The sequence below is a fragment of the Carya illinoinensis genome, chromosome 13 (genome assembly GCF_018687715.1).
Source record: "Carya illinoinensis cultivar Pawnee chromosome 13, C.illinoinensisPawnee_v1, whole genome shotgun sequence".
Classification (NCBI taxonomy): domain Eukaryota; kingdom Viridiplantae; phylum Streptophyta; class Magnoliopsida; order Fagales; family Juglandaceae; genus Carya; species Carya illinoinensis.
In genome coordinates this window covers 31,958,270-31,986,228 of record NC_056764.1, presented here as the reverse complement: position 1 = coordinate 31,986,228, position 27,959 = coordinate 31,958,270, and the positions used below count along the sequence as shown (strand labels likewise).

Sequence of the window (27,959 nt, the reverse complement as noted above, 5' to 3'; positions counted from 1 at the left end):
AGAAAGAGAATCACATTTTCAAGCAAATAAAAAATGATCTCAACTAATTTTCTTTCAACTTGATTTCAGGGTACAGTGCCACTAGATACCAGTCAGACTCAAATTGAGGTCATTTACCAATTCATCGGTATCTATATAGTGGGTTTACTCAGTTCTCTCTCAGCAGCTGTCTTATACTTCATCTACATTTGGCTATCACGAAAGCCATATTCTCTTCAACACTTCACATTTTTTTGCATATCTGGAAGCTTCCACTGGATTCCATTCACCATCATTGCATATACCATAGCGTTTTCCCAAGTCCCCTCAAACTCAAGTAACTTTGCTGTCTCAGTTACCTGTGCTTACTTGGCTCATGGCGTGATACTCAGTCTCTTCACATGTGCTTTGACTCGGTTTCTCAATATCAAACAAGAAACAAAGCAGTCCCACTTGAAAGCATGGCTTCGTCATCGAATTACCATTGCCTGCCACCTTAGATTTACAAAGCTCCTCTCTGGAACGGAAGCATTCTGCATATACTTGCGCTTTTTGGGTGCAAAAATAGGCAAGCATTGTTCCATCAGGGCCATCAACCCAGTTTCAGAACCGCAACTGATTTCAATAGGCGCAGGCGTCCATCTTGGTGACTTTAGTCGAATCATTACTGGCTTTTACTCCTCCAGGGGGTTCACTCGTGGGAAGATTGAGGTGCAGGATAACTCAGTTATTGGGAGTCAAAGCCTGATCCTCCCTGGTTCAATTGTTCAAAATGATGTTATTCTTGGTGCACTTTCAATTGCTCCAATGAATACACTACTCCAAAAGGGTGGTGTTTACATTGGATCTCAAACTCCAATCATGATTAAGAACAATGTGCATGGTTTGGATGAAAGGATAGAAGAGATGGACATGAAATACAAGAAAATAGTTGGTAATCTAGCTGCTAATTTGGCTGCCACAACTCTGAAGGTTAAAACAAGATACTTCCATCGAATTGGTGTGGGTGGGAAGGGATTTTTGAAATTCTACGACAATATTAAAGGTTTACCTAATCACAAGATCTTCTGCCCTGGAAAAAGCTATCCTGTTATCATTCGACATAGCAATAGTTTAAGTGCTGATGATGATGCAAGGATTGATGCACGTGGTGCAGCAGTGCGAATACTTCCAGATAAATTAGGCATTGATGCCCCACTCCTTGACCTAACATTAAAAACGGGCAAGGCATTTTATGCCCGCACAATAGCTGATTTTGCAACATGGCTAGTTTGTGGGCTTGCTGCCAAGGAGGAGCATGTTAAGCGAGTCCCACATGTGCGTGATGCAATCTGGAATTCCCTCCGTCAAGCTGATTCATTTGTAGAGCTACATTACTACTCAAATATCTGTAAGCTCTTCCGATTCACAGATGGACAAGAAATGTATGTAAAATTCAAGATACGGCCTTACGATGTAACTATTGATGAAGACTCTGGTAAGGTGGAGCCTATTGGAATTCTCCCTCCTGAAACGGGTGCAATTCCTAGAGACGATAATGACACTCACCCTTTACTTTTCCTTGCTGAAGATTTCCATCGCCGTGTGAGTTCGCCTGATGGAGTCCGTTACATTTTCCAACTACAAGTCCGACCGGTTCCACAAGATGAAGCCACTCGTGACATTGCACTTGACTGCACTACACCATGGGATGAGGCCGTGTTCCCATATATTGATGTTGGGGAGATTCATATTGATCAAAATCTCTCCACGAAGGAGTCAGAAGAGCTGGAGTTCAACCCATTTATTCGATGCCATGAGGTGGATGTCATCAGGGCCTCATCATGCTCCCAGAGTGCTTCAATTGACCATGGTCGTTCACTGATCTATGAAATTTGTCAGCATTTGCGAAATAGTGAACCTCTTCCAGAGTCTTGGAGGATCTTCCTAGAACAATCCGATGTCAAAGTAGATCTCTCTGGTTGTCCAATGGCAGCAACATTGGAGAAGAAAGAAACAAAAACAGTAACCCTTGCTAGGACTTGGTATCAAACTTTGTGGGCTATTTTCGGTCAACCATTACTACAGATTGGTCTTCCTTATTTCATGATGGGGATGGTAATCTTTGCTCCTCTGAGCTGGGTTATGAACTTGAAGGATGCCAAGAAAATTCCACTGCATTGGTTGCTTCCTTTCTTTTGGGTATCTTCAGGGCTTTTGGCTGCATTAGCGTGTGTTGTTGCAAAATGGGTTCTCGTGGGAAAGAAGAAAGAAGATGAAACAATACTGATTTGGAGTAAACGGGTCTTTATGGACACCATATGGCAAGCCTTCAGAACTTTAGTCGGCGATTACTTCATGGAAATGACAAGTGGTTCTATCTTCTTTTCCCTATGGATGAAGTTCATGGGTTCACATATTGATTTAGACCAAGGCACTTATGTTGATAGCATGGGAGCTCTATTGAATCCTGAAATGGTGGAGATTCAGGGAGGTGGATGCGTGGGAAAAGAAGCTTTATTATTTGGACATATATATGAAGGTGAAGGAGGGAAAGTAAAGTTTGGGAAAATCAAGATCGGAGAAGGTGGATTTGTAGGGAGTAGATCTGTTACCATGCCCGGGGTGATAGTGGAGAATGGGGGCAGCCTTCCCGCTCTCTCCCTCGCCATGAAAGAAGAAATTATTAAGTCAAGGTGAAGGGCTCGTTGCTCGTGAGTATCATCTTGAATGAAACAATATAGATGTCTGGTTGGTCCTTTCAATAAAATACCAATATTATAGAGATTATTAGACTAGATATGGAAACTCTCTCTCTCTAGCTCCCTCTCTGCAGTTGGACTGCCAAAATAACTACATTTGATCAACAATGTATAAGAAAAGTATTATTTCTGACATTTTGTATTCACTTTTTTTTTTTTTTCTTTATCAGGAAAGAGACTAATTCTATATACATGGATTTATACTCAAAGTTCATATAAAACTAGTGCTAAAGCAATACAATGTCCACAAATAGTTAAATTAATACAAACTTGTTTTTTTTTTTTTTATTTTATTGGAACCGAATGTCCAGGAACAACGTGCCGACTAATCTTGGACTGCACAGACCCTGGCAAGGTGTTTCCCACAAGTGCATCTTGGGTAATTCAAGGAAAAATTTCCCAATCCGATAGCCACTAAAGATTGTTTGCACCCAAAGAAAAATGAACCTTAGACCTAGGAGGAGCATACCCTAAGCCCAAGGTATACCAAACATTGTTCATGGTATTCTCAACCTTAGACTCACATTGTCAATTGGATAAAAAAGAACTTCAAAATAAAAATTGGGGGTGTGTAAGAATTCCAAACTCTCAACTCCATTTCACTTTCATTCGTTTGGTTCTATTTCCATTCAGCTGTTGCTTGATTTTGCCACTATCAGCTGCCTAAAAGTCTCCAAGCTCCAGCAAGTGATTTGGCCACTTGTATGGATCAAGGGATTGCTATGGTTAGAAGATTATGACTCGTCCTCAGGTGAATATTCCTCAAATCGGAACTCGCCTTATATGACACAAGAATGATTAAATATTCCTCAAATTGGAACTGCCCTTATATTTGTCATATAAGGCCAGTTAGACATGAATGCAATGTAGGCATGCATAGCAAGTCTCAACTTTGTCATTTATCTCAAAATAGAGGCAGCATTCAAATTTCTTTGCCTAATGACCCCTACAATGCCTTCATTACTTTCTGAATGTAGTCTCCTGACTGGTGGAAGTGAGGAAGAGTGTGGGGAGGAAGACTAAAATTTACATAGCGTGGACTTACTGCCAAACATGACTGACCCAGAACTTGGGGTCATTGCCATAATTAAGTCTATAGATTCGAGTCTTCGACCAAGGGTGCATACCCCACTTAGAGAGAGGGTTTTTTTTTTTTTTTTTTGGGGGGGGGGGGGGGGGGGGGGGGGGGGGTGTTGTTTTGGGGGAGAGGATACACCTTACTAAAGATAGTGGCATAGTCCTTTAAAACCATGGATCAGGTCTCCTCCCCTCCAAACAAAAGAAAAAATAATAATAATAATTTAAAAAAAAAAATCAGTTATGCCAATTCTTTTTTTGCCCCCCTTAGTAAAGCACTAAAAACAGATTCGCAAGCACGAAAGGGCCAGAAGCAATACATAAAAGACAGTTTATGCCTTTCAATGAATAATGAATTAGATCACTCCAAAAAAGCAATCTCACTTTGTACATTAAATAAATTGCCAAATGAAGTTGCTCAGGTAACTGAAGGGTCAAGAATAAATCAAAAGTAATCACACAGATCCATAGCATGAAAGAAAACGAGGGGCACATCATGACTTCCCCAATTTAGCCAGTCCAACAAATTGAATTATTTACAAGAACCCTGCAACTGCCATTCCGAATGAGAGAAGTGGGGCAAAGTATTAACGCGAAAGATCATGCCTCTAATCATTTCAATTTCAAATGTTGAGTCATGCAGATAAGTTCTTACCCTCATCCAATGCATAAATGAAAACACCAAAACTGGAAGCATGTCCAATGAGTCGGCAGAAAGATCTTAAGCTAGGTCAGTAATGGATGCAGCAAGTTTTGCAGTCCCTGGACAGAAATAACATCAAAACAAGTGTTAACGCAAAATTCTTAAAAAAGAGTAACAAATTCAGAACCACTTTAGCAATAAAGATCACTTACAATCTAAGCTCTGAAGTATCAGCTGCACTAATTTTTTATGCACCAAAGTATTGGATCAAGTCCTCGTCAGGTAAAAAGTCATCAAATTGACTCAAGCTATCAAATCCAAGATGGAAGGGGCTGTTCAATTCTCCAAAATCTAATGGAAGGTTATCAATTCCAGAACCATACTGTGAATCAACAGGTCGATGTTGCTCATTTGTAAATGTGTCTTTTACATAGTAGCGCAGGTCTCCTCCAGGAATCTCATTTGCACTTGTATCCAGCATTGGTATGACTCCAACTTCCTCCGGCCTAATTTGAGGTTCATTGATTACAATCTGAGACTGCTGCCAGTCATTATAAAAGTTGCCAGCATCATCATGATGCATCTCAGTATTTTGCACCACAGGATAAAGCAACGGCCTCCCGTCCACATACATGCTCTGTGTGGAAATTACATTGTCAGAAGGTAGATCAGAGAAACGATTACATTCAGATGCAGGTAGCTGGAGCTGGTCACCAGTATCTTTCTCCAGGGGCCTCAAAGCACTGACTGTACCATTTTCTTCTCTATCTCCATGGATCTGGAATTCAACTAACTGCCCGTTGACATCGTTTACATCAGGCACAGTGATTCTTGGCTCAGAATGTAGATGTTCATTGTGAGTTGTTGCAGGCACTTGATCAGAAGGGTTAGATCTGACACGAGCTCTTTTTCTCCTTGGTTGCTTTTCCCCCGGATCTTTATCCTGCACAGGAGGAATGCCATTCCGTAGATTTTCTGAAGTTTCTACATCTGTCGGTTGATTCCGCCGATCATCTTTAGATGAAACAGAACCTACACCATCGTCAACACCATCTACATCATAGTCACTGTCACTACTAATTGCAGCTTGCTTATTTTCACCACGGCCACGTCGTGGCATATCAGTTACACCAGATGCCCCATTATCACTACTAGGTTGCCGAATTAGAGCTTCCTCTCGGCTTAAAACTCCCAACCAGATTGCACTCTCTTTTGCTGTCATTTTATCCTGTAAGCACTTTGACTGGCGGATATGCCTCCTTATCTTTGCAATATCAGGAGACATATGCTTTATCACAGCTGTTAATACTCCAACTTTCCACATCTTCTTCAAATCATGTGGCTTCTTATAAGGAGGACTTTGACCATGGGACAGCCCTAAACTTGCCCACCAATCTTCATTCCCAGTTGGCCACCAAGGTGGCGGAAGTCCCCTTTCTAGCGGGAACCTCCTTTGAGGGGGGTCACAATGTTGCATCAAAGAAGACAAAAGCGACCCCAGAGTTGCATCTTGCAGATCTTGGAGACTGCTTTGAGAGTTCCCAGTTCGAACATTATCTGCCTCCCCCATGGCAAGACACTCGGCTTCGTGCTTGGCTATGGCTGCTGGCCCATTCTTATCAAACTTCACTTTTTCTTTCCACCAAGCTCTGATGTTATCAGAAGCACCACTCACCGGCTTACCCTTCTCAGGAATGATACCATACACAAATCCACGAGCTTTGCACACTTCCATCAGCTTCAGCATGTATTTTAGAATCCCATCTTGTGCTCTAGACATTTTCTTCCTCCGAGCCTGATCAGAGGTCTGCTTGGGCTTCTGCTTGTCTGCTGCTTGTTGCGCTACAAGCTTCTGTCTTTCCTTAATCCTTTTGAGTCTGATACGGTCTTTCCACATTCGTCTCTCCAATTCTTCTGCTTCAATCTCTTCCTCACTCACATCTTTCTCCGCAATGTTTTCACACCTTATGTCGTCAACTTCTAGATCCGAACTGTCACCTAATGGGTCATCAACCATCATAAGGTGATCCATTGAATCAACTTACAATAACCCCCGCTTGGTGACCAAGAAAAAATTATTGGAAGATAACAAAACCAGATTTTCAATCTTACGACTTCTGTCGTTTTAGTCCTTAGTATATGAAACCCCCCCTCTTCGTCTAAAACAAACGGGTGTATCAAGCTGGCCGTAAGAGCCCAAGGTTCAATATTACTGGATATGAAAATCGACCCGCAATCAATACCCAATTTTGACTTCTCTATTCGTACCGTTTCTCTGCAACCAAACAGGCATAAATATTGATAAAATTCAAACAACACCCAGATATTCTGGAAAATAACCCCCTTTCTTTACAAAATCCAAAACCCATCTTTCTGATTATCTCAAACAGCGACTAACTTTCGTCCGGGAAAAAAAGTAAAATAAAACAGCTACTACCTGTTAAAAAATTCTAGAAGGGCTTCAAAATATAACAAATGAAATGAATACGCAAAAACCCAAAATCCTATACTTGGTTGTTGAAAAACCCCTCCTCTCAAGTTTTCCAAAAATTGAATCTTTCTAATAGGGAAATACAATAATTCACCTCAAATTCTACAAAATTACACCCGCGAAGTCCCAAAATAGAACCATATGATATTCGACCACTAAAATGGTTCAGTAGGAAAAATAATAATAGACATAAAACCCATGCCATTGAATTTCTGGGTATTGGGTTAAAAAAAATAAGATGCGTGTTTCTTACCAAATCTCAGCCCGTCTCTTCAACTTCAATCATTTAATCCTTTGGAGGAAAATCCCAGATTTGAATGTGAAATTTGCAAAACCCTTAGAAGCTGACCTTTGGTCGAGCCGATTATATAAAAAGAGAGGAAGATAACAGATGATCCCTAAAAGGATGTGAATTATGGCCAGAGAAAACAGCTGAACATTTAATGAGAAAATCAAAATTTAGAGAGATAGAGAGAGATGGTAGGCGGCCTATGGTGTCACAAAGGGATAAAACCACCTCAGAGTCAGAGGCAGCCATTCTCGAGACGTAATCTCCTGCATCGTCTTTGCGTAAAGGGGCCCTCTGTGGTTCTGTTGATTTTTCTTACATAAAAGACTCGAGAGAAAAAATTAGAGTAATGCTACTCAATTATGGTGTTACTCCCACATAGCGCGAGTCACCGAATTGGTAAAATACTTTTATCTTCTTGTTTTTTGTATTTTTTTAATTTTTTTAAAAATTTATTAAACATTTTAAAAAAAAAACAAAATAAAAATTTTAAATTTATTAAAAAATATTTACTTAACTATTAAGTAAAAAAATTAACAAAAAAATAAAACTCAATTTATCCATGACCGGGATAAATATTTCTCAAAAATTAAAAATATATATCCAACCTTCTTGTTGATTTGAAAAGGTTAAGGGATGTTTTTGTTAAGTAATCATTTCATCTCATCTATTATTGTTATTATAATTTTTTAAAATTTTTATATAAAATAAAATAAATAATTTAATTTTTTAATTTTAAAATAAAATAATATTAAAAAAATTACATTCTAATAATATTTTATTTAATTTTTAACTGTACAAACAAACATGGGTGTTGGAGAGAAAATAGAAACACTAAATTAAAGTTGTTTTGTTAACTTATTATCTTTTAAAATCCCATCTAATTCGAGAAAATGATAGCAATTTTCTAGGAAGAAACTGATATATTTCCATACCATTTTCCTTAATTTTCCCAGATGTAATCCAACGAGTCTTTCATTGACTGGGGTTAAGGGAAGAATTCTCGAATATAATATACATCAACTCCGGTCGGCTGGACCCAAAAACATATTTATCCTTAATTTTGTATATATGTATGTTGTTGTAGGTAATTGCATGGCATGCGCATGTTTGAACGTACTAGATCATCCAAAATGCTGACGAAGGATGCATGCAGCATGGGCCTATATTATATATCATACAACTGCTCACACGGAAGCATTCCTTATCACATTACCATTTAAAAATGACCCCATCATGTTTTTTCAAAAAAGGTCCATATTCGATGAATGAGACCGGCCTTTCTACCGCCCCCCCATTCTTTGAACTTTGATAACGTACTTAACATTATATATTATTGCCTTAAAAAAAAAAACATTATATATTATTATATTATTATAAATATATATAATTAAAAAAAAAAAAAACAAAAGAATCCTCGTGGATTTAAATAGTGAGATTAAAATTTTTAATTTTAAATAAAAGTTTAAAATATTATTTTTTAATATTATTATTATTTTAAGATTTAAAAAAATTAAATTGAGATTTTAAATAGTTGAATTATTTATTATATTTTATGTAAAAATTTAAAAAAATTATAATAATAAAATAAGATGATATGAAAATTTTGTCCCTCAAACCTGCACTTAAACAAATCGGCTTTTTAATTCCTTGATAATGATATAATATTATAAACTAACATAGATATTTATTCATTCATGTTACTTTATTTTGCCTTGAGGCTAAATTAATACCTGTAATCTAGACATTAATTGTGCAATTTCAAAGTATGGAAATAAAAATTAATATTATTTTCTAAGTTAAGACGATGCATATTTAGTATTAGCATTTATTCCCTTGTGTTAATGATGATTTAATTATACTTTACTATTTTTTTTAAATACATTTTTTTTTTTCCTCTTCTTCCTGAGGCAGAAAGGTTTTAACACCTTTTCGAATACCATCTGTAAATGTGAGTACGTAATTGCATGATCAATGAATTCGTGATGGCCTAAGAAGAAGATTCAAGATTCAATTTCTCTGTAAGTCGTTCTATTTATAGGTTTAGAAATCCGATTTATTAACATAGAGAATGTTGCTGCATCATCGACGGCAATTGCTGTAGAACCGTAGGAAACCTTGTTAGTTTTTCTCTCAAGTTCTGTAACAGATTTTATTCTCTTAGTCCTGTACAAACTGTGTATAAATATTACTATCAATACAATACAAAATCATTACGGAATTCAGCCAAACATGTGACTCTGATATGGTATCAGAGCATTTGACTCAATCTCTTATCCATGGCATTATCTTCTTCCTTTCCCTCCCAAAATTCTTCCATCATGTCTTCCTTTTCTCATATCGTCACAATCAAGCTGAATACAAATGATTACCCTATGTGGAAAGTGCAGATTACTGCTTATTTACGAGGCCAAGATCTCTATCAATACATTGACGGAAGCCTTGTCCCTCCCTCTAAAACGCTACTCAATCAATCCACCTCCCTTGTGCAAGCCAACCCAAACTTTGCCTCTTGGAAACGCAATGACCAACTGGTATTCAACTGTTGAGTCAACCCAAGTGTGAGTGCAGGTGGTGTATAGTTGTTATACATGCACCGTTCTCAAATTTGGCATGTTAGGTACCGTTTGGTGCTTTTGTATTGTTAGGCACCTCCCCAAGCATCATGCAGCAGATTACTGCAACGTAATGATCTGCTCTCCTATAAATATGAGAGCTTAAGTGTGCAGAAAAAGTCATCTTCACTGCAGTGAGAAATCAAGGAAAATGGGAGAATAGAAAGAAAGAGAGACGTGAGGGAGAGATGAGAATTTGTAGATTTTTTGTAAATCTTGTACAAATTCTATAAAAGAGGCTCCAGTGGACGTAGGCAATTTGCTGAACCACTTTAAAATTGTTTTGTGTGATTTTCGGACAGGCTAGAGGCACAACAATTGGTATCAGAGCTCTGGTTCGAGCTGTCCAAAAATTCAAGTTGCTCAAAATCAATTTTTGACAACTTCAGGGTGTTCCTCGCGTCGAGACGAATTCGTTGGTACAAACGGAATCGAAAACGGAGGTCGGAGGAGCCCACACGCGCCCCTAGAAGATCGGCGCGTGCATCTGCTGCAACTCATGCCCCCCCACGCGCATCGGAGGAGGAAGACAACTGAGCCACACGCGCCCCCATGCGCTCCAGAGGAAGAAGACGTGTGACGGACACGCGCTCATGCGCCCCCACTCACCCTACAAAGGTTCAGCGCTTGAATGACACGCGCCTCATGCACTCCCCACGCGCAAACGGCTACTGTAGCACGTGTTGTCCATGCGCCAACGCGCCCCCAGACGGCCTACCCGCGCACGTGCATCCCACGCGCCAGACAGATCTGAACCGTCCATTTTTCAAATCCATTTTGGGCTAGATCTAAGCCATCTGAAGTCCGATTTCAACGATCAAATAGTGCTTTCCAACTATTTTGATCATTCCGGACTCATCCGTACGGTTAAAATATTGAGATTCTCCATCGTTACTGTCGATCTGAACTGTCGATGTGTTGCAGATCATTGTGGGCTAGATCTACGCCAGTTGGAGTCTAATTGCGATGATCAAATGGTGATGTCAAACTATTTGGATCATTCCGGACTCATTCGTACGGTGGGAATGTTGAGATTCGCCATCGGTACTGTCGATCTGAACTGTCGATGTGTTGCAGATCATTTTGGGCTAGATCCACGCCAGTTGGAGTTCCATTGCGATGATCAAATAGTGCTGACAAACTATTTGGATTATTCTGGACTCATAGGTACGGTGGAAATGTTGAGATTCACCATCGGTATTTTCGATCTGAACCATTCATAGTTACAGATCAGTTGTGGGCTTGATCGTAGCTAGTCGGAGTCATGATGGACTCAATTGTTTTGGGCTTGATCGCAGCCAGTTGGAGTCATGATGGACTCATGTGTTTAGGGCTTGATCGCAGCCAGTTGGAGTCGTGACGGACTCATTTGTTTTGGGCTTGATCGCAGCCAGTTGGAGTAGGGCTAGACTCATTGGTTTTAGGGCTTGATTTAAGCCATGTGGGATCGTGAAGTTTGAGGAGCAAACTTCTGATCATTGGACGATGCTGATTAACTTGTTATATCAGCAAATTTTAGCAGTAAGACAACTCATGGAGCATAATGTTATTAAGAGGAGAAGCGCAACGGATCTCATTGTGGCTTTCTTTGAAAAGTCAGTTGCAAATAACAAAGTGCTGATGAAGAAATTGTTCAACTTCAGAAAAGGCAGAAGGTACTATTGTTGCCCAATAGCATTTGACGTTATGGTCAAAAGGTTGGGAGGTCATGAGAATGACTATGAGTAATTCTGCAAAGAAGTCGAAGTTGAAGTTTCTCAATGTAAGAGATCTTATCCTAGATGAGGAGGTGCGCAGAAGAGATTCTGGCAAGATCTCAAGTTGTTGGTCCTGAATGTTGATAGTAAGGACAGAGGCAAGTCAAAATCTAGACAACAGATGACTCGCTAGAAATTGTGGCAAGACAGGCCACAAGAGACTGCTAAAATCAGGAGAAATTATGAATGATGCTGTGAATATGGTGACTGAAGAAATACATGGCGTTGCATTTCTTGCAGTGCACAATGCTGTTAAAGACAGCTTGAAGACAATAGTCATTCAGTAGTGTTTTCTCAAAAAGATATGGAAGGTCACGAATGATTCATTGGTCATGGCTTGTGGTAATAGTCGTGTGAATTAGATAAGGACATGAAGAAATCTCCCTAGACCACGACATGAAGTAAAGGTGTGAGAGATGGGAATAACACCTAAAGTTGATGATCACATGGCTGCCAAGACGATCAGACTTCCATGGTGGTTACTACCTTAAACTATATCCTGCTGAATGAAGGTAGTGAACTACGGTATGAAGAAAAATCTTGCAAGAAGGAAGATTATGCAAGTCGGAGACTGCACACAAGATTGGCACATGCGACTGAAGACAGCAGCAGGATGATGAGTCAATCAAGTCAGAGATGGAGACCTCAGCAACAGGTTCTCTGATATGTGTCAAGGTCCGTGCGAGACCATTGATTCCTAGTACAGTAGGAGATGTGTTGCCCTGTATGTATGTGTTGATTAAGGGCACTGTACGTGATGAACTAAAGTTATGCATCACTTTAGTTAGCCGTCTGACTTAAAGACATGAGCTGTAAAATTGTATAGATGATAAGGGATCATGCTAGAGATAGAGGCTAGCATGTTAAGAATCAGTCTCCAAGTTGGAGATTGGTGTGATTGTAGGATTATGGAGTCTAGTTTGAAAGCTGTAAAGGCACCAGGCAGATTGTTTGCTCGGATGTGGCTCGAGTCAAACTCAGTTCGCTCAAGGTGTGCATGAGTGTGGACTCATGGACTCGAGCGAAAGAAGAATCCTAGAGAGTTGAGATTGTGCAGTAAAGCACTTGTAAATCTCCTCTGAAAAAAATCTCTTGCAAGCTCCGTGAATGTAGACGATACTAATGCATTTGAAGATGTATTTGGAGAAGCATTTGGACATCCATTTGAAGACGTACCTGCAGATGTATTGGAGCGTATTCGATAGCAGAAATCTCTCATGTCAAAGAAAGAGGTGCATTCATTTGAAAAATGAATCAGTTTGCAAGCAGCCTGGTGTGGCACACTTGGGTGGAGAGGGTGATTGTTGAGTCAACCCAAGTGTGAGTGCAGGTGGTGTATAGTTGCTGCACATGCACCGTTCTCAAATTTGGCATGTTAGGCATCGTTTGGTGCTTTTGTATTGTTAGGCACCTCCCCAAGCATCATGCAGCAGATTGCTGCAACGTAGTGATCTGCTCTCCTATAAATAGGAGAGCTTAAGTGTGCAGAAAAATTCATCCTCACTGCGGTGAGAGATCAAGGGCAGTGGGAGAAGAGAAAGAAAGAGGGAGTGAGGGAGAGATGAGAATTTGTAGATTTTTTGTAAATCTTGTACAAATTCTATAAAAGAGGCTCCAGTGGACGTAGGCAATTTGCTGAACCACTTTAAAATTATTTTTTGTGATTTTCGGACAGGCTAGAGGCACAACACTCAACATCTTATTTTCTTCCCTCTTAGAGTCTGTTATTGGTCATGTATTGTCATCAAACACCTCTCGGGAGCTTTGGCTCCCTTACTTCTCTTTTTGCATCTCATTCTCAAGCCAAATAGTTTCAAGTGAAATTTCAACTTGTTAATCTCACTCGAGGAGAGCAAAACATTACAAATTTTTTGGTAAGGTTCGCTCACTTGTTGCCATTGGTAATCCCTTACTTGATCAAGAGTTTGTTACTTATCTTCTCATAGGACTTGGTTCCACATATGAATCTTTTGTTACTTCTGTAACTACATGGGCTAATCCCATTTCATCTAACGAGCTTTACCAATTATTACTTGTTCATGAAAGTAGACTCTCTCATATGGCAAGGAGTTCTACCTCCCTTGAACCTTATGTTAATTTTACTAACACTGGTGGACGTGCACGAGGCTCTTCTCATGGTGGTCATAATGGTTGAAATGGCAGAGGCAGGCCACCCTACTCCAATCGTGGTGGTCGTCATTTCTATCCTACTGCCCAATAAAAAACTTCCTACAATCAGTGACCTACCTGTCAAGTTTGCGTCAAAGCAAGACGTGGTTTTACAGTATTGACATCGTTTCGATCACAACTACCAGTATGCTGCTCCTACTTCCTTCTTTGTGAATTTCACAAGTCCCACCAGTCTCTCTGATTCCACATGGTACCCAAACTCGGCAGCAACCCAGCACATCACTCATGATTTTACCAACCTCAATCTCTCATCTAAGCCTTATAGTCGTAATGAACAAACTCGGGTTGAAGATGGATCAGGCTTCTCTATACAAAACACTGATGATTCTTCTTTATCTTCTCCCTCCTCCTCTTTCTTACTTCGCAATCTACTTCATGTTCCTAGTATAACCAAAAATTTGATCTCAGTTTCACAATTTTGTCGTAATAATTTTTGCTATTTTGAATTTCATGAAAATTTCTTTTCTATGAAGGACATCTCAATAGGGACATCCTCACAGGACCAATCTGTGATGGATTTTATGTTCTTCCTTCCACTTCAGCGACTGCTTCTCTATCTCCCTCCTCTCCTTCTGCTCATCTTGGCGTAAGAACCTCCATGGCTCAGTGGCACTGTCGGCTGGGCCATCCTCATTACTCTGTGGTCTCCAACATTCTGCGCACCAACTGTTTGAAGATTTCTCCCTCTACTTCAAAATACACCTACTCCGACTGCCCTCTTGCCAAAAGCTATCAACTCTCTCCTTTTCAACTAAGTGGGCCTCTTCTACAAGGCCTTTAGAACTAGTGTGTGCATATGTCTGGGGCTCAACCCCTTATGTTTCTAGACTAAGATACAAGTATTATATTTATTTTGTAGATTAATTTACCAGATTCACCTGGTTCTATCCCTTAAAATTAAAATCAGATGTTCTCCTTGTCTTTTCTAATTTTTTATCCTCTGTTGAACGTCTTTTTAATATCAAACTTGTTACCTTACAAATAGATGGGGATAGTGAATTTAAACCCCATTATGTCAAAAACTTATTCTTTATCATCATTTTTCCTACGCACACACCCATCAACAAAAAGGGCTTGTTGAAAGAAAACTAAGACACAATGTTGAAACCAGGCTTGCTCTTATAGCCCATGCCTCTCTTCCTTTCCATTATTGGGCCAAAGCTTCGAAATGGTTGTTTAACTTATTAATCTCTTACAATTATCAAATGTTCAAAATAAATAACCATTTTTTCATGTTTCTAACCATAATCCTGATTATCATTTTTTTTAAGTTTTTCGTTGTCAGTATTTTCCTAATTTACGTCTTACAACCAACACAATATTAATTTAGGATCCACTCAGTGCCTTTTCCTTGGTTATAGCTCTATGCACAAGGGATATAAGTGTTTGGACTTAAACACCCAAAGGCTCTATATCTCTCGTGATTTAGTCTTCCATGAGATGCATTTCCCTTCTCAAATAATCGGCCCATTTCAGATTCCTCTCTATCCTCACTAGAAAACTCGTTACCTACTCATTCCTCATAAGCCCATTTACCCATCCTACCTCCATCTATCCTAGGCCCAGGTCCACATGCATCTTCCTCTTTGAATTCCTCTCCTTACCAAAATCAAAACCTCAAATCTCTAATTCTTCCTTCCCAATTCCCTCTATTCCCCCTATCTTAACTCCACCTCATTCCCTAATCATCACAAGAACCCACACACTTTATCTCGTCCTCGTGTCCATCTAAATGGCACCATCCCTTTTCCTTCACGAACTTGTCTAACTATCACTATACATATCTCTGAAATCCCCCTCTAGCTACTCGGAAGTTTCAAAACTTTTGGAGTGGCGTGATGTGATGCAACAGGAGTACAATGCCTTGCTCCACAATAATACTTGGACCTTAGTCCCTCCTAACCCTTCTGCTAATGTCCTTGGTTGCAAATGGGTGTATAGAACCAAACTTCATGTCGATGGGTCCATTAAGAGAAGGAAGACGAGACTTGTAGCTAGCCAAAGGCTATCATCAGTAGCCTAGCATTGATTTCCATGAGACCTTTAGTCCAATGGTCAAAGCTCCAACAATCCGACTCATCTTATCATTTGTAGCTGCTCGTGGATGGCCTCTGCGCCAAATTGACATCCAAAATGTGTTCCTTCATGAAACCCTCAATGATTAGGTATACATGCAACAACCTCAAGGGTTTACAAACCCTCTATATCCTACCTATGTGTGTAAACTGCATAAAGCAATTTACAGCCTCAAGTAGGCCCCTAGGGCATGGCTTGCGGCTTGCCCAGTTGAGTTCATGGTTGTTCATTTGCGGTTTAAAGCTTCTCAAGCTTATGACTCTTTGTTCATCTTTAGTCATGGTGATTTACGCATATACCTTCTAGTTTACGTTGATGATTTTATCATAACTGCCTCTAAAGCCTCTGCAATTGATACTTTAATTCATGACTTAAGTTTGGCCTTTCCTATTAAAGACTTAGGGCCTCTGTCGTATTTTCTTGGCCTGAAAATAAGTCAATTGAATGGTGGCCTTTTGCTTTCTCAAAAGAAGTATATTAAGGACTTACTATCTACGAGTCAGATGTTGCAAGCAAAACTGATAACCTCTCCTATGGCAGCTTCATTGAAAGCGTCACAATTTGGCTCACCACCTTTTGATGATACTACACTTTTTCGAAGTATTGTTGGAGGTCTGCAGTATTTGTTACTCATAGGACCTGACATCTCTTTTGCTGTCAATAAGGTGTGTCAATTCATGCACACACCCAAGTTGCCACACTGGATTGCATTAAAGAGAATAATGCGTTATTTAAAAGGCACCATCAACCATTGTCTATTTTTCTCATCTCAATCCTCCTTCGAATTGCAAGCTTACTCTGATGCGGATTGGATTGGCTGCCCAGATGATAGAAGATCAACTAGTGATTTTTGCATCTATTTGAGTAAACACCTTATTTCACGGAGTTCAAAGAAACAAAAGACTGTTCCAAGATCAAGCATGGAAGCAAAGTATAAATCTGTAGCCTCCAGCAGCTGAAATTATTTGGCTTCAAAACCTTATCTCTGAACTTGGTTTACCTCTAACTCAGGCCCCACCACTCTGGTGTGACAACATTTGTGCCACCTACTTGGCAGCCAATCCTGTTTACCACTCAAGAGCAAAGCATATTGATATTGACTTCCACTTTGTTAGAGATCAAGTTGTGGCCACGACATTAAATACATCCTTCATTAGCTCAAAGGACCAAGTAGCTAATATATTTACTAAACCATTGATAGCTGGCAAATTCTTTAAACTCAGGAGGAGTCTCAATGTTGTTGACACCCCTTTGGACTCGAGGAGGCGTATTAACATAGAGAATGTTGCTACATCATCAAAGGCCGTTGCTGTAGAACCGTAGGGCCATTGTAGTGGAACCGTAGGAAATTAACCTTGTTAGTTTTTTTCGCAAGTTTGTAATAGATTTTATTCTCTCAGTCCTGTACAAGCTGTGCATAAATATTACTATCAATACAATACAAAATCACTATGGAATTCAGCCAAACATGTAACTCTGATACGATCGAGTTTTAAATATACATTTTTTTCAGTATGATATATTAGAAACTGTGAAAGTGAAACCTTGAGTACTGTTATAAAATTACAGCAATGATATCTCTAATTAATAAGGAATTAATGCTTCAGTCAACTGAAAAATATGCATGACAATGCATGAGAGCTGTACGTGCCTCGTACTCTGCATGCATCAGCACATTAAGAAAGATTGAGATATATATATTTGGAGGTTTGTTAATGTTTCGATCGTTAGCCGAAGGTGATGAAATGCAAAAAGTGATGATTATCCAGCTAGCTAGCTAACACGTTAATTTAATTTATTGGTATATAATATTTGTAAATAATTAATGCCGGGTGATCTAGAGTACTCTAGCTCAAATATTATTTTATCTAACACTACCCAAAAAAAATAAAAATGAGAAAGGAGATCATGTAGGCCCAATACAATAAAAATTACAAAAAAATAAAATAAAAAATAAAAATAAATAAAAAATTTGGGAATTTACCAAATGAATGGTTTGGTCCTATAGTTTCTTAGTTCAAAGACCAAGGAAAGAGTTGCATGCCCTTGAGACGGTTGTTGGAGCATTCATTGAGCTGTGGATTGCTTTGGAACATGCAATATTAATGCTTCTGATTGCATTGATCAGATATGGGATAGAGATGATCGCCATTTATTTATATGCTTCTTTCAAATTCTCAAATAGATCTAGAGAAGCATAGTTCGATCGAGTAGTACCACATGATCAACTCCCAGCAAACGAAAAAACTAATCCCACAAATTAATGCAGATCGAAGATAGGGGTACTACTGATCATGATCACTCTGATGATGGAGAAGATCATCATCGAGGAGCTAACTAGAATGCTGACAAAGAGGGCGGCACATGATGAGATATACATGATGCCCGCCAATGAAAGGCTGTTAATTGATGGATGTTGAGTCCGATTATGGAGCTTATGAGTGACTGTGGTGGCTGTATGACAGCCATTCTAAAAACCCATATGTCCAATATCTAGGGGCTTAGGTTGGGACAAACTGAAAATTCACACCTTTTGTCGGCAGAAGATGATTTATACCATAGTTGTATGCCTTGCTCATGATAAGACTCCTAGGAAATCTCGAAGCTAGCTGATACAATTCCTCCTTTATTTTTTTTAAGTTAATGCAACTAATTAAGTGTGCAATCCGATTTCTCTCTCTTCCTGATCTCTAGCAAAAGATCGAAGTTGACTTCATGATGAGTCAACTGCACTACTGGTCCAACTAGCCTACACAAGTTCCTTCTATTGTAGACATCAGGTGATAAGAGTCAGTAAAGGTCTGGTTTACTGGGAGAAAAAGAAGCAGAGCAACGAGAGTGATGAAGAATTACTCTGTAATTTCATTCCCAAAAATTAAAATGTGTAATTTGTACAGTAGCCTATTTATACAAGAGAAATGAAATAAACTATACATGAAAAACAAATAAATATACAATATTGCCCCCATGCATGTATACAGCCCAAAATATCACGATCAAATCTGTTGAGAATTTGTCGGGCATGTAGTGGTGTTGCTCTCTGGGTTTTGCTCTTTTTGTGTGGCAGCTGACTCATCATTCGTTAATATCATGTGAGTTTTAATATCATTTGGGATTGCTCTTAATGTCCTGAACATAAAATATATGCACATATAATTTGGAGATGCAGAATCATGATCAGTATGTGCTATTATGTGATTTGAGAGCAATTTTCTCATGAAAGCAATAATTAAGGTCTTGCTTATGGATGTGCTCAGGAAGTATTCATTAGGAATAGGTTCATAATCGAGATCAATCCTTCTTAGTGAGGATGCCAATCACTAGATCAAGAAGAGGATCAATCGAAGATTCGAAAGAATGGACTATACAGGTTCATCAACATAAGTAATTTTTCTTATGAAAAAATGCAAGTGATGTTGGGCGCAGTCCTTGAAAATGTTACTGATGATCCCATGTATATATAGGTTAATTTGTTTGGCAAATGTAATTTAATTAGTAAATAACATGACCTCCCTCTATCAGAGTATCATGTTCATAATTGAACATAATCAATGAGTCAGTGAACATTTTTTTTTCCTTTTTTTTTTCTTTTCTTTTCTTGTCTTAACTGAGCCTTTCAGACCTATAAATATTACGCAGTTGCAGCAGAGGCTTCTGGATAAAATGGCTGAAAATGCTGTCACCCAAAATGCAATGAGCGAGAAGCGTGGCATCAGATTCCTGCAACATCTAGCATCAGTGCCAAATGGTCTCCGACTCCGAGGCATTTGGCACGACGCCAGTGTGATCCCTTGGACCCACTACAAATGATTGGACAACAACTGTACTCAAAGGAACTCCTTTTGTCGCCTAGGCACAGCCTTAACCTCAAGCTTCTCTCTCTCTCTCTCTCTCAAGCGTGGCTTGCCTTCTATCACGCCGCCACTATCTCGCTACAAGGATGTCTGGGCCCGACACGTGCCAGCCTGTCAAAGGCTTTTTCATGATCGTCGCCTCGAAAAGACAACCTCACCCTTTGTCCACTTCTGCTGCTTTGCTCTCTTTCAACCGTGATTGTATCGTATGCTCAGGGGTCAAAAGTGTCTTACTATATATATACGATCACGTTACCTTTGTCGCAAGTAAATCCAGAATCTGGAAATTTCAAAACCCAAAACAAAACTTCGCGGATGTTTTTTTCTGCAGAGGTATTGCCGATATTGATATTTGATCCAACATTTCCAATTATTTTGAATCGCAATCAATCAGCCTCATTACTTGCGTATCATGCATGCATGTGCTACACAAGTGGGTTTTCAAAAGGTCTAAGAAATTAAGAATACATGTAAACTTTGTCTGTTCTCCCTCTCTCTTAAAGCTGGCTGGTTTGTTTCCTGAGCGCATCAGAAATGGCGTTTAGGAAAGCTCTCACCTTGTTTCCAACCTTCGTGGTCATTTTAATGGTGCTTTTGATGCCATATGTCCTATCTTCTCGTATCCGTGAGTTTAATCCCTTCACTCTATTAAGCTTCCTGTCTCTATATATCTCCCCTTCTTGCTACTTTTCTTAATGTACTCTGCATATATACAATGTACAGGTCTCCAAGCTGGAACAGCGATGGCAGAAAACACAGCTACAATAACAGTACAGGTACTATTTTTTACCATCAAAACCATGTCAAAGAAAAAGGGTGGAAAGACGCCATTTTTGCTTGTTTCTTTTATTTCCACATTCTTCAAATGTGTACATCTTTCTTCTTTTTTATGCTTTAGTTTGTTTTCTTCACCAAAAATATCTTTCTTTACAACATCTTTCTTTACAGAAAGTTTCATTTTTTTTTCTTTCTTTTTCTCCTTTTTCTACTGTTTGTTTGGAAAAGGGATTTCAAACCCAGGCTGAGATAAATAGCAATGGATCAGCTTTAGTTCTTACTGTAGAAGACTCAGCAAGGCAAGTTCCAACGGGACCTGATCCTCTTCACCACCACAACAACCCAACAAGACCTTAAGCGATATTCCATCTCCATGGAGCTCTATTCAGCCAAAGGTTTCGATTATTAATGTGGCATATCTAGCCAGTTTTCCCCCCTTTCATTTGTCCTTATTTAGCCGTACGTGGAGTACTTCTTGGTTATTGATGTTCCTGTATTGATAATTAATATAGCTTTTCACAGAAGGGAACAGTTCAAGATTATATAGTCTTATTCCTATATTTTTTTACCGTTTTGGTAGTAACGAGAAAAAGGAGTCTGTATGGTTATTTCGTCTAATTAGGTATTGCATTTAGTTTGATTTATATATATCTAAAATCACTTGATTTTTTTATTTTTTATTTTTTGGTTTTGGTTTTGGTTTTGGTGTTGTATATATAAGATAAACAAGAAAATATATATATATGAGTTATGTTATGTACAATTACTTTTACTTATTTTTTATAAACTTTAATAATATATGATTAGCCAAATTTAAATAGTTATTTTATATTAAAAAAATAATGTAACTAATTATATTAGTAGAATGCATAAAGAACAGGTAAAAATAACTGCATATAAAATTTTTATTATTTCATTATCATCTAACTTTACTGAATTGGCAACATTTAATCATCACTGAGCTCTGGATTTTAATCCTTTTTAACAATGATTTATCTAAGAGTACTAAACCCTATCACATTAATAAAGAATAAAGCGAGATAAATGCTAATTAAGATAATAATGTAACTTTTTAGCCTTTTTCATTCGTTTTATTTGTATTCCTTGAAGAAAAATGTTCAGTTTACAAAGAGATTTTAAATAAATACGTTCATATATTAATGTGACTTGTTGTGTTACATCAAGTTATAAAATATTTCTTTTTGTTAAATAGATCGAAAATATTATATCTAAATTACGAGTCATGCTTTAATAATTTATTTTTAATGAACTAATCACTTCTCTTTCCTGAAATGCTCAGGTAAGTTTGGCCCAAGATAGTTATTTTTGTTTTGGGTTGGCTTGTTTTCCTAATATTTCAAGATAATTAAGGCGTAAAATGAATAATAAAGAATAGAGGAAAGCCGAAGAGAGTGTAAAGAAAGTTTGTGATTCTTTTTTGGATGCATGGGAGGCTGGTCTTCTCTTCCCTACTAAAAGTTGCCACAATGCCATCAGAACATATTATATATAGTTCGTTATATATATCAAAATTGACGGAGACCATTCTAATGTTGAACTCTTGAGTTGAGACGAATTGAGTTTTTATAAATAGTACTAATAAGTTGAGATAATGGAGTGAGTTTTGTAAACTCGTCTAAAATGAGTTTAGATGTATTTATAGGAAGTTGAAAAAAGTTGTGTATGAGTTCTACGTGTAAAGAGATTTTGAATTGAGATAAGTTTAGTAATTTGAGAATTTGGTGTTTTGATGTTAGATTCAATTTAAAATTAAACTAAACTAAGTTGATTTTAGTTAAGTCCAAGTTCCAAACATGGCCTAGATAGAAATTATTCTTAAAAACAAATACAAAGTCATGATTGAATTATGTCTTTTATTCTAATTTTTATTTGGGTTTATCTTTTTCAGCAATATTTCATTATCGCAATTATATATATAAATAGCTTCGCTAGAACTAGAAGAGTGATTTTAATGGACAAATACTTATGGGGAGATGTGGCCACATGAAAATGCAAATTTGGATTTTCATTCCACACACGTGGACTAGTCGGTTTTGTATCCGCATGCACCCAAATTGTCTCTCTTATTAGTCTTATGAAACACGAATCAATTGGACTTTCCTTGTCCAAATAGGATCAAAACAATGTAGCTGCAATTGATGCCTATGAGTAAAAAGAGAAATGTTTGATTTCATGTTAAGATGTTTCATAAAAATAAAGTTTGTTAATTGATGTGTCTTATTGTTGTATATCATATTGCAAAACTCTTTATAATGCAAAGTAGATCTAATGATTCATCACTTCTTTGATAAACTGCTGATATGAAAAATAGTCTTTGTATGTCAAGTTTTCGATAGATTGTTACCAAATAAATTGATCACAAACACTTCATTCACATTAAACATATCAAAATTGCAGAATAAGTAATTTAAAGACAAGTGAGAAAGATATCAGAAACCCATTTGTATCAAATTGCTGTTTATCCAAATGAGAAATTGTGCGTTAGGTAGAGGGGAGAGTGCTTTGTGTGTAAGGGGGAGAGGGAAAAGGAAAGGAGAGAGTGCACTATATGGGGGAGTGGGGAGATATATGAGAGGGTGGATTCTATATATTAGGACAAAATAAATCACCTAAGTCTTCTACTTGTTGAAATGTTATTGGCTGGTGTGATGTCAAGTTTTCCACCCTCCCAGCCAGGAGCTTTTTCCATGAATCACATTTAGTTATATCAATTTACGAGTTTTATTTTTACACAATTTATTTATAGGAAAATTCTTTTTATACTTACAATTTTTACTTATATAATAATACGTGCTACTGTGTCAGCTATTGATTATATTAAACATTATAAAATTTGAAATTTGAAATTTGAAATTTAAAATTTAAAATTTGAATTTGAATTTATTACTTAGTTCATTTAAGATTAAGAAGGTGAAACTTATGTACAAAGAGATTGAGAAAGCAACCTACACCATGGAAGACTTTTGGTGTTTATTAAGACACTAAACAAAATAGTAACAATATATTTCGACGTTGTCAATGAGAAGGAAACCATCTAGGAATCGTTCAGCTAGTGCCAAACTCAACTATAGACAGAGACGATATTTTGGATGACAACGTTGAGATCATCCATGAGAGACTTCCAAGTAAGACGACTAAGAAACTAAAGGAAAGAAAGAGGAAGTTTAGAGAAGGTTCAAATGCTAAATTTAACTGTCTTAGCTCGCATGATCGATGACAGAAAGATGTGCATGGTGGAGAGAAAAGAAGAAGTCATCGAGAGAGAACATGATAGAAGTGAACAACTTACACTTGAGAAGAAGTTTAAAGTTGAAATTATGAAATTAAATCTTGCTGGCATGAATGCAATGCAACAAGATTATTTCCAAAATCTTCAAAATGAAATGTATGAGGCTTCAAAAAATAATTCTGCAACTACGTCGATCCATCCACAGCTTTTAGAGATGTGTAATTTTTCGTCCAGCCATTATTGGGTTGTAATTAATAGTCGTATATGTTTAATGTACACCTTATATGATTTTAGTGGTTGTCTAGCTATATGTGATAGAAATACATATGGTTAAGCAGTAACTACGTGACTAGATGTGGTTTTGTGAAGATAGGTTTGTGATTGGGCATTGTTTTAATTTTTATTGAATGACTATTTTTTGTGATTTTGCTGATTTTGTGATGGGCTGAAATGTTATGAACAAAATGTTCAGGATCCATTGCCTATAGTTCATAGTCTCTATCCATTTTATTTGTTTTTAATTTTTGGCGATGGCAGTGTTTTAATTATCTGCTATGAATTATAACACTACTATAATTGTGGAATTGGGCAGTGAATTGTAGTACTGTTATGAATTGTGGAATTGTAACATTGCTACTACATCCGAGTGTTTTAATTACATGCTGCTGCTTTTGTAGAATTGTTTAGCGATGTTTTAGTTGTGGAATGATGTTATAAATTGTGGAATTGGGAAGTTATTTAATTACCTATTAGTGCATCTAAGTGTTTTAATAACCTATTGCTATTGAGGAATTGTTTGGTAGTGTATTTAATTCTGGAATTTTGCTATGAATTGTGGAATTAGATGTTGTGGAATGTTGTAATGTTTTACTAATTTGTTCAATTAAATGTTGTAATTTTATTGTCTCTGGTGTAGAAGAGTTGTTTTATTAAGAATTTATAGTTTGTCTCTACCAATCATATGTTAATTATAATTTAATTATTAATTAAAATGATTGGTAGAATTGTAAAATATGACAAATAAATTAGAAAAATACTATTATTAAATTAACAATATTTATTATTATTATTATTATTATTATTATTATTATTATTATTATTTTAACTAATAGATGAATAATCTAATGTGGAAATAGATTTTGAATGGAATAATCAAATGTAAGATCATTTAATATTATGCAAATTATGACTTTAAATTTACATAATCCAATGTATACAAACCTTTTCTAAAAGAGAAAAGCTTCTAAGCGGTCGGGCTATTAATCCCCAAAGAGTAGCCCTCCTTTCAGTGGTTGCCACGTAAGGAAATACACAACAACGAAAATAGGCTCCATTGCACAAAAACGCTTCTAAGCAAGAGACGTATTTGATTTCGCCTAAGAGCCTTTCATCTCTTCCATCTTCCTGGCTGTCCCTCTCTTCTATCCCTTTCATGTCTTTCATCAAAAATTTTAGAGGGTTTTGGTGATCACAAGAGAGATAGAGCGAGAGAGTTTTTAAGGGAGAGAGATAATTGGTAGCATTTGAAATAGAGTTTTTCAGGAATATTTGAGGTAGGATCATTTTGTATGATGGAAAGAAAAATCTAATTTCATTGTTGAATCCTCCAATGCCTGCAAACTCTGTTGTTTTGCCAGAATTTTATGTTTTTTGTGGAAAAAAGTTTTCAACTTCAAAGGAAAATTGTTGTCTAGAGGTAAGCATGTCGAATTTCATGGATTTTGTTTCACGAATTTGTTGAAATTTCGATTTCTATTGTGGGTTTGATCATAAAGACGAGGTTAGCTCTCTTGAACATTGAGTTTAATATCTGTCTTGAACATTGAGTTTAATATCTAAAAAATTTCTATTATGATGCGCACTTCAACCTCAAAAGTCTTATACACACCCAAAGTTCATTTTTTTTTCCCTTAAAATTTGTTCGTCAAATGGATTAATTTAGATCACTTCTCTATAATTGAAGAAAGGATCAAAGAGACACCTAGATGCTTTGTTCGGCTCTTAAGAAACAAAATCCATTCCTCCACTGAACTTATAGATCGAGAGAATTTAGTTTTTTTTTTTTTTTCATTTTTTGTTATACTTAGAGCCTGATTGTCACTTATTTTCTAACATTTTCTCAGTAACCAAATGTAACAGCCAGCTAGAAATTCAATTATGGAATTTCTATTGACTTTAGGAACCTCGTGAAGACTCTATAAGCTTTCACGAATCCACTAATCGCATAGGTTTTAACCTGTCAATATAGTTAGTGTTATCACTCACTATGGTGCCAGAAATGTGATTTTAATTATTTGAAATAGTTAGAAGTGTCAGAACACATTATAGTCTACACCACTAGGCTTAATTGAATATTTAGGATTTTTCAGTACTAAGTTTATTACGTTTATTTTTGGAGTGAATAGTAACCTCGGTAAACAACTAAGCGCAGTGTTTTCAAAATCACAATGTGAAATGTCCAAATTAGGTTAGCGAAATTTTATTTGGATACTTGGCAAGATCTTAACCACACATAATGAATAGTATTAGATATTTGGCACAAAGAGAAACCATTAGATGGAATTCTGAAGGAAATCAAGGTGTGATATCATGACACCTAAGCAAAATATACATTTGGAAAATATCTTAAGAATAGAGATTTAAAATACACATGGAAAGATTTTAGCCACCTTACTCTTCCAAGTCTACTCCACATTTGGAAAATATCTTAAACTAATTTTTGTAGATATTATTGGATGGAATATTTTGAGATAATCTTTTATAGATATTTTGGGTAGGAGAAAACTACACTCAACTCTCAACTCCAGCCTTATCATCTTCCTTATCTCGTCCATAAGCATCTCCAGTCATCACCCACGAACTTATCTTCATTTACACGTTCCTTTAAAAGAATATCAAACACTTTCTCTCGGACAGCTTTTAGGAGTTCTTTTGCACGCCCATTTCGAAGCTTTTGTAAGTATTTTATCATAAAGTCTCATCATATAAGTTGTTCTTTTTTTAGTCTAGTTTACATGGATATATTATTTGTCCCATTTGAAGATCATTTGGTCAGTCAAATATTATGAAAACTATAGAAAGGTCATTCTGGGAGATAAACTGGAGAATATGTTATAGTTTGGAGTTTTTGACCAAGCTAATGGATAGATATTGGTCCGAAATTTTTATGGAGTATTGTTAACATATATATATGACTATTGGTTGAGGATTTTTGCATGATTAAATGTTTTGATGAAATAATTTCTTAGATTTAGAAACTTAGAAACTGGAAGAGGAAAAACAGTTTCTGTTTTGAGAAAGTTTAACTCTTTGGTGGTCTAAACCTATTCCAATGACTTTGATAATTTTATTGGAGGATCCTAAGCATCTTATATACATGTTATATTATTATTTTGAATATATTTGATGTTAGTTTTAAAGATATGAAATTTTATGTAAAGAGATATTCAAATAAGCCAAAGTGTGAATGTTCTTGGCTAAATTTATGTTTTGGTTAATTTTTAACCATGTGATCTTGAATTAGAAGCTTATATATGTTTTAGGACATCTTTTTAAACCATGTGATGGTTTGGTTTGAAGATCACATATTTATAAGTCATAGATCAAAAGGTTGATCAAAACAAGTTGGAAACAAAAATCAATAGAAATAGCATATGAGAATTTCGGCCCTATGGAGTTTTAATAGTTGTGATTAGTTTTAAATTTTTATAAATTGATATATGAATTGAGGATAATATTTACATGAGGCATGTAAATTTTGGTGACTTTTGGAGTTAGTATGCAAAATCCTTAAGTTATGGGTAAAACTATCATTTTCCTACATGCAGAGAGTAAAATAGAAATTTTACTCTTTAAGTTAGTATTTTCCATATTTCAATTTATTAGTGATTTAGTGCTAACTTTTAGAATCACTAATTACAGTTCCTCGTGATCGCGCTTAAGGTTTTATAAGAAACGCGGAGATCGAGGTAAGTTAGCTTTTAACTTACTAGCAGTCTCCTGTGTATGTGTGCTAAGTAAAGGAACTACAGTGTATGTATGTATGTTATCATATATGTCATGCCATGCCAAGTTATCACGTAATTATCTATTATACAGAATTTATTCTGTCATCAATTTTTATCTGTTACATAATATATTCTGTCATGTATTACTGTACATTGCAAGTATGTCATATTAAATATGTTGTCTATTATATGTTATGCCATGTTACGAAATGT

General features: G+C 36.8%; 2 protein-coding genes across 2 annotated transcripts; one reads left to right on the top strand and one right to left on the bottom strand.

Moving 5' to 3' along the window:
- Positions 1-840: 840 nt before the first annotated feature.
- On the top strand, positions 841-3,518 carry LOC122291163 (linolenate 9R-lipoxygenase-like). The gene is made up of 3 exons (XM_043098805.1): positions 841-2,004; positions 2,530-2,654; positions 3,380-3,518. Exons 1-3 carry the CDS (start codon positions 841-843, stop codon positions 3,516-3,518), a joined length of 1,428 nt encoding a protein of 475 aa, XP_042954739.1.
- A 596-nt stretch (positions 3,519-4,114) lies between these two features.
- Positions 4,115-7,576, bottom strand: LOC122292067 (ETHYLENE INSENSITIVE 3-like 3 protein). Its single transcript, XM_043100267.1, has 3 exons — positions 7,185-7,576; positions 4,653-6,715; positions 4,115-4,559 (listed from the first exon to the last, which is right to left on the bottom strand). The coding sequence occupies exon 2, from the start codon at positions 6,470-6,472 to the stop codon at positions 4,688-4,690; it is 1,785 nt and encodes a 594-aa protein (XP_042956201.1). The 5' UTR covers positions 6,473-6,715; positions 7,185-7,576; the 3' UTR covers positions 4,115-4,559; positions 4,653-4,687.
- Positions 7,577-27,959: the final 20,383 nt, after the last annotated feature.